Consider the following 13900-nt stretch of genomic DNA (forward strand, 5'->3'; position numbering starts at 1 on the left):
TTCAGAGCACATGTATGTGTTGAAATCAAATCTGAAATAACAGCAGTTTTATTCTCTTTTACCCAGGAATCAGACTACTAAAAAACAAGAGACAAGCTCATATGTTGCTATGATATGTATAGTAAAAAAGTGCAAATTCTCATAGTTCTCTGTAGACTCTTAAAGTTTGTACAGCATTTAAGGTATAAACTGCACAACGCCAACCTGACAGTCTCTGATAAATACTCAGAAAATTCACTCACATATTTCAGAGACTTTCACACATCAGGAAATAATATTCCAGTGATAATATTGCAATATGCAGTGTGTTCAAATGCTGCATTAAACAATCAATTTGCAATGTCTGGGAAAGCAGGAGCAGTTGCTGCTTGTAAACTGCCTGAGAGTTAGCATATCGTTCATTCTGTTCTCACAGACAGGGCAGAACTGTATTTTTACAAGGTTTCCTGGCAGGATCAGTTCCTGGTTACGCTGGTGCCGGAGCATGATTTAGCAGAAGAATCAATATATAACGGACTGCTTCTATAACAGATATCCCCTTTTTAATAATTAACAGTGTTGTGTCACACTGATGGTGTTACTTACAGAGAAGATATGTCAAGAATGTATAGTTTCCATTCAGTGTTATGGATTACTTACCCCTTTCCTTCTTTTGAGTATCTAATTCTCTTGCAAAAGATCAAATTATATTAATGACTATCCTGGTATAACTCCATGACAATCATTACTGATATATCTGTGGGAAAAACAGGACCAACAAACATTAAATATAATAATATAATGGAATTTTAAAAGAGGTAAAAAGGGGAAAAAAAGAAAAAAGAAAGAAAGAGAGAGCTGACAGCTGACAGGACACTATACATGCACATGGCAGCAGACAGAATGTATTTTGGGCACAAATATGCAGAAAAACTTCTGCAGTGTGCAAATTCAGAGACTAGACATTTGTTTCTTGTCTTTTATAACAATAATACTGGTTTCATAACTGCAAAATTGGTTTACGTAGCCAAGGGTAGCTTTCATTACTGTATCGCCAGATGCATAAATGAGATGTTTTCAAAATCTTGTTAAAACTTGAAAAACTTCCTCAGAACAGGACTGAATATACTTTTAGAGCTGTTTTAGAAGGACTACAGTGAGTGTGAGAGCTGTCAGCCTGGTTGTGTGTCATATTGTGTGGGAGTCTGAGAGAGGGAGCGACACGTACTTGTGCCAGGCCCGCTCGGCGTGGTTCGAGCTCCTGCGCAGGCTTTCATGAATGAACTTCGGGAGCTTTTTATGAATGGGCGCTCCATTTGTGAATGAATACCAGAGTGTTGCGATCTGATTGGCCCTGGAGGCTAAAGCGACGCCCCCTTTCCCTGGGTGAGGGCCAAAAGGCGACGGGATTGGTGGGCATTCCCCAGCCCAGGACTTCATTCACAAAGTCAATGAAACAAAGGAGCGAGGGAGCCGCGCCGCGAGCGAGGCGAGTCGCCGCGGGGAGGCCGCCCCCGGGCGCACGACGGCCTGAGCCGCCGGGGCGGGCCGGCCGGGGCTCCGCATGGGCCGCGGGCCGCTGAGCGCGGGGGCTCCGCGGGGCCTGCGGGCGCGAGCAGCGCCCTGGGCGCGCGCGGGGGGCTCCGTCCCGCCTCGTCGCCCAAGTTCCGGGAGCTACGGCGCGACCGCCGCCTCCGCCGGCCCGGAGGGGGCCGGGGCGCCTTGTCCCGCCGCGGCCGCTGGCTCCGCAGCTTCCCGCGGCCGCGCTCACCGCCAGCCGCCGCCTGTGCCTTCCGCAGGTGCCCTCAGAGAGCCGGCAGCTCCGCGCCGCGAGGTAGCGCACGGCCGGCGGGATGAAGGGCTACCTGGACCAGCAGGTGCCGTTCACGTTCCCGCAGGTGAGTAGCGGACCCTCCGCATAGGGGGGCCGCGCACGGACCCGCTCCGGGCAGGACTTTCCGCTCTCATCCCTCTTCCCGCAGCAGCCGCCGGGCCACGCGGCTACCGGGCGTCGAGCTCAGACGGGAGCTCGGAGGAGACCCGCGGCCCCGGGCCTGGCGCCGGCGCAGGACTCGGAAGGTGAGCGGGGGAGGGGACGGGAGCGGCAGGGAGGAGAAGGCTCCGGGCCGGGGTCGGCCCCCTCCGCCGTGCGAGCGCGGGAGCATCCCCGTCCGCGCCCCCTGCACTGCGCTGAGCAGCCCTCCCTTCCCCTGCAGAGCTCTTCCAGGATCTGAGCCAGTTCCAGGAGACTTGGCTGACGGAAGGTAGGCTCCTTCTCCTTGCTTTGCTGGTTTTTTTTTTTTTTTTTTTCCCTCTTTCTTTCTTTTAGTCATTTGTCTTTTGATGTTTGTTCTATTCTTCCTTTGCTTTGTTTGACTAGCTCCAAACAGTAAGTATTTTTTTTTTATCCTTGCCAACCTCTGGCTTGTGTAAATGAAGGATCATGAATCACACTATTGTGCTGGGTATTTGCTTATGAATGGAACTTGGCTGTTAGCCCATTTTCCTAGTTAAAATTTTTGTTTCAGGCTTTACTTGCAACTGCTGGGATTTTGTGCTAATTAGTCACTTATCTTTGTTAGTTGCTAAGGCATGGATGGTTTCTTAAATAATAAACCATTCTTTTGATCTGAGGATCTGAGGAATACCCTTAACATTTTTAAAGATATTTCTCTGATGGGACCTTTCTGGATTTTTGTTGTCTTTCAACACAGCATTCAGCTTTGATGCTTAAATTATTTTGCCTTTTGACTTCAAAGAGGAGAAAATTTCAAATCCTAGGAGCCCTATTAAATAAAATAATGTTGAGCAGTCTGATCATTTTCCTTTAGCTTCAGCATTGCAAAAAGCTTGTCTTCTGAAAGATTCAACATGTATTATCCAGTATAAGGTCTTGATAAGTATAAAATTAGTGTGGTAGTGACATTTAACAACTATATCACCGTAGCTGTTATATGTAGCATTTTGAGCAAAGTTATTTCCCCTAATTTTGCCACTAGGGAAGGACAATCTGTCAAATCATTCTTCAGAAAATAACATCTTCAAAAAAGGTATTTGCCAACTGAAAAAGACTTTTAAAATGTTTATGTTTATTTCAAGTTGAAAAGAAATGCTTTTGATTGGGCAATTTTAAAGAATGTGAGGATTATAAGGATGCAAAAGCAATGTCTGGAAGCTCTTTTAGGATTAAAATAGTCAGTCTAGTTTACAACACAGGACAAAAACAGGTATTAGTTGCCACTCATCTAATAGAAGTGCTAAGTGTGCACACTGGCTTTAGAGTAGTTTCTCTTAAATGTTCAAAAACCTTGAGCTGCCAGTCAGATAAAGTTGCCTCAGAATTGGGTTCTGGTAGATTCTAAGTTTTAGGATTCCCTATGGCTTGCTCAAATCACACAGCTGAGAACAGACTCCAGGTTTCCTGGTACCTGGTTTTGAACTGTAACCATAAAAAGCACCAGACCTTTTGCATGCCAGTCAGTGCTTCATTAAATTCAAAGAAATCTTTGGATGAAAATTCAGAGTTTTTTCTTTAAATTACTATTCAATATTTGGTGCTCAGAAGGTCAGATTTTTTCATGGGAATGAGACTAAATGAGAGAGTATGTCATACTCCAGGAGCAGCAGATACATTCCTTGCAGCCCTGGCAACCTATCTTTTGACTGGAGAAAAAAAAAAAAAAAAGGATCTTTTTTTCAAGTGGGAAAAGGAGTAAAATCCATTAGTGGTGTCATCTTTCTCCTGTGCATAAAAAACCTACTTCAATTCTCATCCTTTAAAGGTATTTTAGCAAAGAAAAGCAGAGCTGTCTTCCAGCCCAAATCAATCCTATCAGCATGCTCCATACCAAAGCAGCTCTTGCACACCATGCTGAGGCATGTCTTGGACACTGGCTGAGTATGAGCAGATAGCTGGGACCCGCTATGAGAAGTTCTGGACCCTGCAGTTCAAACCAGGGTATCTCGATGCTCTTGTCCTGGTTGAGCTTTTTGAAGTGAGGGGGTTCATAGCTGGATTGGGGCTTGACCCAGGGGATCCAAGAGCAGCTGGGAGAGGAGTCTGTACTGCCCCGTTTCTAGCTAGGCTGAAGCAAGGGTGTGGAAACAGCTTCTGTTTGCTTAGTGCAGAAATGTGTGTCTGTAGACTGCTGATGGTCAGCAGTGACAAACAAGATCAAAAAAAAAAAATCCTGTGCTATGCTGAGCTGCTTAGCAGAGTCCCAAAACATGGGACACAGGAAGGGCTGGAGTATAGGAGGTGCCAGTACGTCTGGATGCGTTTGGCCACTGCAGGAGAAGGACCAAGGAAATGCAGCAAATACAAGAGGGAAAGAAACTGGCAGGCTGATAAGAGTAGATCTGCAGGCAGAGGAGATGTATTCATTAATCCCCAGAGGAAACAACACCACTCTAAAGCACATGCCAGCAGAAAGCTCAGACCTTCCCTGCATAGACCAATTTCGGCCTTACTGTTAATTACACCACAAAAAGTGCGCAATCTAATTCTTCTCCTCTCCGTTCCCCATGCAGCTCAGGTTCCAGACAGCGATGAGCAATTTGTGCCTGACTTTCATTCAGAGAACTGTAAGTAGCATGAGGGTGAGGGCACCTCTCAGGGGAGGACGGGAGGATGTGGCTAAACAGATGTGGCTGAGACAGAGATGTGAGCGAGGCCCAGGTACTCGTTCCGTTCCTACATGGTTGTGACAGTGAGAAAGAACAAGTGAACTGTCCACGTTTGGCAGGGCAAACGCATATGCTGACGGGTCTCAAAGAATGAACATCATAGCTCGAGTATGTGTGACTAATTAGGCATCCCTGAACATCCCTGAGAAGAAAGCATTACTATGACAGTCAAAGGTAAAAATCTGCGGCATTACCCCCGCCCTGAGCGAAGTTCGTTAACGAGTACGTGGGATGAAGGGTGCTGTGACTGGCACGGGCTCCGCTCACCTCTGCGGCCCCTGGCTGAGCATGCCTTCCAGGACGGTCCCTTGAGGCTGCGGCCCTGGCTGCTGTAAGCTGCAGTGCAAGGCCAGGGTACCCCAAAGAGCTCTGCTGGCCACCCTGACTGTTCTGCTCTTAGCCGAATTATTGCATGTGATTGCACAGAAGTGCACAAACTGCACTGCAGACATCTGCTCTGGTTATTGGACAAAGCATCCCCCATGGTGGAGCCCCTGACCATTGCATGGGGGCAGGTGCCTGTGCAGGAGCCACCTGCACCACTGCCATGTAGTCCTGCCTGTCCTCACCACATCCCACATTGGAATATTTTGTTGGAGTAGCTGTGCATTGCAAGAAGCTGCAGGACTCGAGCCTGGACCAGGACAGGCTTGCCAAAGCTGCAGGAGACGTTGGACCATTCCCTGGGCTGTTCACGTCTGGCAGCTCACTGAGAGCAGAGGTGTCCGTTTAAAGCTGTTGTCAGCTCTTCCCACAATGATGCCTCTTTCCACCTGCGGGGGAGCAGGATTCTTCCTTTTTCTTCTTTTTTCTTTTTGTTTGTTTTTCTCTGTGAAAAGTAAAATGAAGCGCTTTTCCTGATTGTCCTGGTTTGCTTTTCCTGGTTGTCCTGGTCTACCTCCCTCGCCCGGAGTTGGCTCTGCAGCACAGCTGGGTTTGCTCTGAGTCATACAACTTGTTTCTTCCTCTCTTTGACCTGGAGCTGAGGAGAGGGCTGGTCCCATGTTTCACTCTGAATGAATGAGCCAGTTGTAATGCGATAGCCTGTTCCAGCTATTAGGGGCCGGAAAGAGTTGGCCGCTCCTAGCACATTTAGCTTCTTGAGGCTTGAATGGAGTTCAGTGTACTGGACAGAGCTTTTTTTTTTTTTTTTTTCCCTAGGCTCAGTTGACACATCAGCAGTTTTAGCGTGGTTCTATATAACTGGTTGCTCTGCGCATTGAAAAGAGCTGCTGCAGACAGAAGGGGAACTGGTGCTCCAGGCATAGAATAGACACAGAAAGACACTCTTATCTTGCTGCTCTTCCCTGGGCCAGGGCTGTTTGCACAGATGCAGAAGTAACTGTGTTTGGATACCAAATCCATTGCTGGTGTGGGCCAGGCCTGTCAAGGGGGTGGACTCACCCCCACTTTGTTTGGATGGTGCCAAGAGCTGTCTGTGAACACACCACTCTGCTCACTTGGCTGTTTGACACCCTGTTGTCCCCAGGCAGGAGAAAGAGCCAGAAACAAGGGGAGACTCAGGCAAATCTGAGCTATTCACAGGTCAGGATGCGACTTCCCTCCTGTGAAACGGCAGCCACGGTGCTGGACATCCCACTCTTTGCAAGCAGCATGGTGTCAGCTGGAGGAGGTGGGAGTTAACGGGCAAGCAAGAACCAGAGCTTGTCCTATTCAGAACTAAGTTTGACACAGAGAGCAGGTCCCTCCCTATGAACTGTTTCTCGGGTTACTTTCCTAAGTCCCGTGACCTCTTGACAGTGGGAGCAGGGCTCACTCTGCTCAGAGGCAAAGGCATAAGACACTTGATGATTCTTCAGCCAGCGTAAGCTTTTCTGAGCAAATAGTGAAGGAATTTTACTCCCTGCTGGATTTAATTAAGCATAAGAACTAATAATACCCACATCCTACTTCCCGGTCCTGTAAACTGCAACCCACATTTGTTGCTTATGAAATCCTAACCAGCCCAGAGATATTCCTACTTATTTGTTTCAGGCCATGACTGGCGACTAGAGCACTGAAAACAGGGCAGAGCCTTTTGCCTTTTTCTTTTCCATCACTTGAGTTTTGGATGAGCAGAGAGGTTAGGAGGTTTCCCCCAGTCCTACCTCCAGAGATGCTGGACCATTAGCATGAAAGAGATTCAACAGTGGGAAACCTGTGTTTGGAAATTATCTTGGCAGCTGCTGAGCACCAGGTTGGCAACCTTCCGTGCAGGAACTGCAGTCTCCTGCAGAAGCGCCTGGCCTTTTTTTCTGAATGCTGAAATACAAACCTGATACAAGTCATGAAATCAGATCCTTCAAGGAGAGACTGCTGAAAGTACCTAACAGCTCCACTTCCAACTTTGAGGTGCTTTATAGTGAAAGCAAGGACTCATTTCTATTCTCTACTGCAATTTAACACTGAGTTCCTTTGAAAAAGATTTGAGCTATCTAAAATGGTTAGGATCTTCTGAAAATAGTACTTGTGTAAGGTACCTGAGTACAAGAAGGTCTGGTGAAAGTCTATAATAATATGCCATATATATAATAGCATTTTCCCACAGGAAACCTTCAGAAGCTTGTGTAGCTGTGTCTAGGAAAACCTTAATTCCTAATCCTACAGAAGAAACCATGTCACTATGAAGTATATAGCGTGGCATTGTATTAGTGATCATAATTTAGTGCAATGATGCTCACAAGACATGGTTACCAGGTACATCAATGAGAGAGTATTTTACACAATGCAAATCAGATCTTTGCTTTAGTGCATGGAAATGTGTAATGTGTGCGTGGGACCCCTTGGGACACAGCAGAAAACATCTGTTCCAGCCTTGAACAGTTTAGGAAATTGCTCACCCTAAATCCTTCTCAGTGCTCTGGGCTATCGCAGAGGATGTTAACAATCTTAAATCTGCTTCTTTAAGGCTGATATACCATATGAACCCCACTAATCAAGGACAGAGCTCAGGAAACTGCAGGAACCCCTCTTGATAGAGAGCCAGTGGAACAAGAAGCAACGTGGTGGCATCTGAACACATTTTTTGCTGGCTGACACAAACATCTTTCCCAAAACAAGAAAGGTTTTAACTTGGTCTTTCATTTCTCTCTCGCAGTAGCTTTCCACAGTCCTCCTGCTAACGTCAAGAAGGAGCCCCAGAGTCCCTCCTTGGACCCCACATTGTCCTGCAGCCATAAGCAGCCTTTCCAGTACCGCAATGGCGAGCAGTGCCTTTACACCAGGTAACACAGCTGCACAGGGAGGAATGGGCACAGCTATGAAACGAGTAGTGCTGCTTTATCTAAGGATGAGGTGCTATTACTAGAGCCTGGTGTGGCTGCCGGGTGTGCTGTGACATGAATTGGCTGGTGGGTCAGCTGGTGGCATCCTGCCCAGGCTGCCGTCCGCTGCTGCAGGTAGCTCAGACCCAAACAGGATAGATCTGGGCCTGCCTCTTTGCTCTTCCTTTGCACTGCCCCTCAGCTGCCCTCATGCTGAGAGCAGACTCGACGCTTGGCATAGGCCCTTCTCTCTCCCCATTTCTTCCTCTTTTTCCCAAACCTGTCCCACAAGGGGCTGTTTTGCCTGAGCTGCTGCGCGACTTCCTTGGATCAGACACCTTCTCTAGTTTTCTGCTTGAGGGGTTGTTGCCGTCACACCCTGTACCAAACAACGATCAGAAAGGAAGGAGCTTCTCTGTTAAACTTCTGGCCTAAGTGGTTGGATGGGAGGGGAGGCAGGGGCTGCCACGTTCTCCCAGATGCTGCCACAAGTCCTCCCTGGACAGCTGTAATGCTCCGGTGTCTGTTTGCCTGTCCCAGTGCCTATGATCACACCAGACAAGTTGGAATCAAGTCTCCCAACCCAGGAACCCTGCTACAGTCACCGCTCCAACACTTCCCTAGACAGGACAGGAGCTTCCTGAATCCTGCGGGGCCACCTCAATCCACCTCCAGCTGTGGATACCTCATGGAAAACAGGTGAGTGATGCCAGGAGGAGGCACCACTGCCCTTCTTGGTGGGCTGGGGAGTAGGGGCTGTGGCATCCAGATTAAAGCTGTCCGCTTCCAGCAATCACAGCTGCCAGGTCCCTAGTACGAGATTCCCTACACCAGCCCGAGGTCACCCCAGCCATCCTGCACCGGGGACCGGATGGCCAAGGAGCTGCCACCCCATGGGCTCTCCCTTCTTCCAGCCCTGCCTACCAGCCGGCCGTGGAGATGTGCCGCTCCTTCCCCTCAACGCCGGCCATGGCCCAAGACGCTGCCTACCCGCGCCAGGCGCCCGAGCCCTGCCTCCAGTACCCACCTCAGGGCTTCAAGCAGGAGTACCACGATCCCCGGTACGAGCAGGCGAGCCAGGAGGGTGGCAACCACCAGTATCCGGCCGTGGTGGTCAAGCAGGAGCAGGCCGACTACACGTACGACTCAGGTAGGCAGAAGGACTCTTGGACTGCGCAAGGCAGGAATCCGGAGGAAGGGGTGCTCCTGGTTTTGTAGGGAGTTGAGTCCTCAGTGGGTGGCTGAGAGTGAGCAAAGCAAGGTCTGTGTTGGAGAAATTACACTGAAAACCTTCTGCAAACAGCACCAGAGAATCAAATGTCTTGCAGCCTGTACAGAAAAGCCTGGCCCCTGGCCACCCTGCCCATGCCACCGGGCCCCACGCCTCTGTCCTGCACGGAGACAGGGGAATTTCATACATAAACTGGAGGCATCCGAAGCCGCTGCTCTCCCAGATGAGCTGGTGGGTGTCAGCTTTCAGCACTGCTGCCTCCTCATCACAGCTGACATCTGCCTGGCTTCTCCCGCATGGCTGTAGGTCACAGGCAAGGACAGCCTGTACCCTGGGTTGGAGGTTTCACTGCAAGATAAGCCAGCCTTCTCCTGGCAAAGAGCTCTTTGCTCTGGGTTTTTGTGGCTGGCAATAACCTGGCTGCTTCCAGGGACAGGCACGAGCCCAGAGCCAGCACTGCTTGGACTGGGCCAAATGCAGCTCAGCTGGTCTGCGGCTCGCAGGTGTCAACCTCCACCTGCTGTTTCTCAAGGGCCAGGGTGCACAGAGCAAGTTTTGGAGACCTCAGAGGATCTCGATTGGCAGGGGGAGAGTTATAATTCCAAATAAAGTTCTCTAGACACCCAACAGATCAAACAATTCCCTTTCTTTCCACAAGGGAGAAATGTTATTTTTCAGCAGGCCTGCACAGACTCTTGCTATTCTACTCTGTCCTAGTAGGCAGGTAGCTTCTGGTTTCCTGGTGTTTTAATGGTCATTTTGAATTTGTTTCCTGTAGAATAAATAAATGCAGAAATAGAAAGCTCTCATGTGGGTATAGGATGCATTTCTGTGGCCATGCTGACACCACACTTTCACTGGGTCTTTCTGCCTAGACAGGAAGAAAATGCACAACCTGCAGAAGAGCTCTTGTGAGAATGGTTTACGACTGTAATAACACACAGTCTGTCAGCTCAGTACCCTTCTGCCCTTAGCTGCAGCAAAATGTCTGACTAAGGCAAACACAGGCATACAAGGGAAATGTGAGGTAAAACTTCCCAAAGCTCCCAGTTATAGTTTCCATTTCAATTATAGGTGGAAAATGTGTTTGATTCAGGAAAAAAAAAAAACAGGACACAGAGGCTATAAATTACAGTGCCCAGCAACAAAGTATACTGTACAGAGGACTTTAAAGGATCTTTTGGTTCTTTTCAGACTGAGATTGCTTTAACCTTTATACTTTTTCCATTGTTCATAAGAATTCCCTATTTTGATGTGAAAAGCCAGAGACACATAAAATACCTGAAACGATGTTTCTGAGATGGCCTAAACATTCAGCTGCTGCTGCTGTCCTTAGTGTCAGCATAGTGGCCCCAGAGAAACGTGATGCCTCCTTCACCTGTGACAGCTGTAGCAGAGTCCAGTTATCTTAAATGAAGCTTTTGAGGTGGAGGTTTTTGCCTACTCCCTGAGACTTTGTATTGAGAATGGAGTGTGGGTGGGGACAGAAAACCCCTGCTACGCTGAGGGACACAATGTGGTAGTGTCACAGGGGTACAGTACTGTGATCTGACAGGAAGGAAATGCAGATGAAGTTGTGGTGGGATGGCCGAGAGCCAGGGAGTTACCTGGAGTGCCCTGAGCCCTTTAGGGATGACACAATTTGGACGTTGGTCTGGCAGCTGCCCTTACCTGACCATGTCTGGGGAGCAAGATGCTTCTGCCCCTGCATGGGCTTTGCAGTAAAACAGCTTGTTAATTGTTCTGTAGATGATCCCGGCTGTCCATCCATACACATGAGTGTTGAGGGTTATCCAGGCCATTCAAATACTGAAGGCTCACTAGGTGAGACACTTGGTGCCTGTCTTCCTTTCCCTCGCACTTGCACTGCATTGCCCTTCAGCACCAGCCTTTCTGCATGTGCTGCTTTCTCTTCTAGGCTACAGCTATGACAAGCAGATGAGGTCCTTTGCTGATGATGTCTGTGTTGTTCCGGAAAAATTCGAAGGTGAGAGAAAGAATGGCTGCCAGTTTGGATGGTGGGTTTGCAGCCCGAGTCTCAGACCAGGGTAAATGTGAGCCGAGGTGGGAGAGACCCTGCAGCTTCTCCTGAGGCAGCTTGCAGCCACCTTCACCTTTTCTACAGTGCAGAAGCTCTTCAAAGAGGTGCAGGGTTGTCATCATTAGAAATACCTTGTTTACTCTCACCAGGAGACATCAAGCAGGAAGTTGGAGGATACCGTGAAGGACCACCATACCATCGACGGGGCTCACTTCAACTCTGGCAATTCCTTGTGGCTTTATTGGATGATCCAACAAATTCCCACTTCATTGCCTGGACTGGCAGAGGGATGGAGTTCAAGCTCATTGAGCCAGAAGAGGTGACACCGTTTCTGTTCTCCGGACGTTCTTAGTGGGGAAGCCACCCTCCCAGGGCTGCAGTGGCTGGGAGATGTGCCTGGAATATCTGTTCACATCTTGCCCCCATTAGAGATGCATTCCGGCTAAATAATTATTGTTTGATTCTATTATAAAACCACCCTCAACATTTGTATGTGCTTTGGTGCAGTGGCGTTCCCTTGAACTAGATCTGGCTCATTCTTTTTTCTGCCCTTGAATGGGTTCAGAGATGTTCACTCACCCTGGTGCTTTTGTTCTGCAGGTAGCCAGGCTGTGGGGCATCCAAAAGAACCGTCCAGCCATGAACTATGACAAGTTGAGTCGGTCTCTTCGCTACTATTATGAGAAGGGCATCATGCAGAAGGTCAGTTTGCAGAGCTGCCCTTGTTCCTGTGTCTTTCGTAATAAGAAGTTTGCAATCGTGACGTGTCTCGGGTTGGGGGGAGAGGGCTAGAGCAGCCAGTGTTTCTGCTCCGGGCTAAGGAGCATTGGAGAGGGCTAGAGCAGCCAGTGTTTCTGCTCCGGGCTAAGGAGCATCACGCTCTTGCTGCCGGGTGCCTGCGCTGCTCAGCTTGTCTCTCCCCGCAGGTAGCTGGTGAGCGCTACGTGTACAAGTTTGTGTGCGAGCCCGAAGCCCTCTTCTCCCTGGCCTTCCCCGACAATCAGCGGCCGACCCTGAAGGCAGACTTTGACCGGCAGATCAGCGAGGAGGACACCGTGCCTCTTTCTCACCTGGACGAGAACGTGCCTTACCTGCCGGACCTTGGGAGTCTTCCCCCGCAGCTTTACAGCAAAGGCTATGCCTATTAGCTCTGCTGCGAGCCCTCCAGGATGCCCCACGTGTGTATATAAGGAGACGTTTGGTTGGTACCTGGTCAGCGTAGCATGTCCCCAGGGCGGTGCGGGGCTGGACTGTGGCTGCCTGCGTCGGCCCGGGCAAGGGCTGGCTCCACCTGCGGATGCTCAGCTGGCTGCCCCAGGGTCCTGCGCGCCACGAGAGCCGGCGGCTGGCAGGGTGCGACCAGCAGGGTGAGCAGACCCGCTCCGAGCAGGGAAGCGGCGGCGGCCTGGGGAGAGGCCGTCTCCAGCCAGGCCCAGCGAGTCTCAGTCCTTCTCTTCAGCCGGGGAGGAGATGGGTGCTGCCACAGTTGTCTCCCCTTTGAGGATACCACAACACTGCTGCTCGCTGCGCTCCTCCAGCACCTGTCCGGAAACCCTGTGCAAGCTACCGGCAGCAAGGGACAGATCTGACCCCCGTGGTCACGCTGCCACCAGGGCCGATGTGCCTTCTTCCTGGAAGGGCTGCAATACAGTGGTCACCAACCGCTAATAACCGCCTTGTGGGAATGGGGAATATGTGTATGAGTTTGCTCCTGCTTTACCTGCATCAAGCCAGGGCTGGCTGGGATTCAGGGCTCGCTTAGGGCAGGGTAGTAGGAGGGACGAGCCAGGATTAGCAGATCCCTGGAGCTCGTGGCTCCACATGCATTTAGGGGAGCAGCAGAGCTGCTGCACTGCACTTAAAGCCAACCTCACCTTTGGGAAGGGGAAATGCAGGAAGTAGCTAGGCCAGAGCCACCACTTCCTTATCGCGTCTGGCTTGCAGAGGTTGGTTCTGGCTCTTGGCTATTCCAGCTCAGTTACTTCTTCAGCAAAGCTCCTGAGACTCCGAGCGTGCCCATCCTGGGCCTGTCAAGAAAATCACTGTAGACAGAAGAACCTGGTGGAAGCGTATTAAGAAAATACTTTACAAAATAACCTAAAGCATAACAAAGTTCTTAATGTCTGAATTTAGACTTAACCTCTGCAGCTGTTTGCATGTTTGAGGAAAGTCCTGGCATGGTGTTCAAGTGAACATCCCTGCAGACCAGTGCAGCACATGCAGCTTACCAAGACTTTGGCCATTTTTTTCAGGAAAATCTCTCAACAAGCACTATGTCCCCACTGATGGGTCCCAGTGATTCTCCCCTGCATGGCTTCTCCCCTATTTCTTTCAAGGGATGAGGGCCAGGAAGAGCAGCTCTGCTGGCCCAAGGGCAGACCACGTCCTCAGAGCAGCCTGCTCTGCTGATGTGTTTGCAAGCCAGAGGCTTGGTGTCCTGGCATCTCCTAGTGCTCCTGCCTTGCCTTGCTCCTACGGGGCATGCATGCTTCCACCAGGGTCTTAGGAGTGAACTTAAAGGACTCCTCATTGGCATAATCTGTGCTTATTATTTATAAGTGTAAAAATACTATAATTAATAAATTGGTCTATATCTTTGGCCTGTGCCTTGGGCAGGCTTTCCTCCCTTTCTGAGATTGCTGTATCTTCCCGGCACCAGCCTGTAGCTTTGTGCATCTACTTCTGGATCTTGGAGGAGCT

At 49.7% G+C, this 13900-nt stretch overlaps 1 protein-coding gene across 1 annotated transcript; it reads left to right on the plus strand.

The window, feature by feature from the left end:
- Positions 1-1745: 1745 nt before the first annotated feature.
- On the plus strand, positions 1746-12409 carry ETV4 (ETS variant transcription factor 4). The gene is made up of 11 exons (XM_088519847.1): positions 1746-1877; positions 1965-2058; positions 2196-2243; positions 4510-4563; positions 7763-7889; positions 8469-8627; positions 8843-9078; positions 11078-11146; positions 11350-11519; positions 11801-11902; positions 12127-12409. The coding sequence occupies exons 1-11, from the start codon at positions 1833-1835 to the stop codon at positions 12346-12348; spliced, it is 1326 nt and encodes a 441-aa protein (XP_088375973.1). The 5' UTR covers positions 1746-1832; the 3' UTR covers positions 12349-12409.
- Positions 12410-13900: the final 1491 nt, after the last annotated feature.

This window comes from Tinamus guttatus, unplaced genomic scaffold (genome assembly GCF_059628265.1).
Source record: "Tinamus guttatus ecotype Peru unplaced genomic scaffold, ASM5962826v1 Tinamus_guttatus_pri_ptg000075l, whole genome shotgun sequence".
NCBI lineage: Eukaryota > Metazoa > Chordata > Aves > Tinamiformes > Tinamidae > Tinamus > Tinamus guttatus.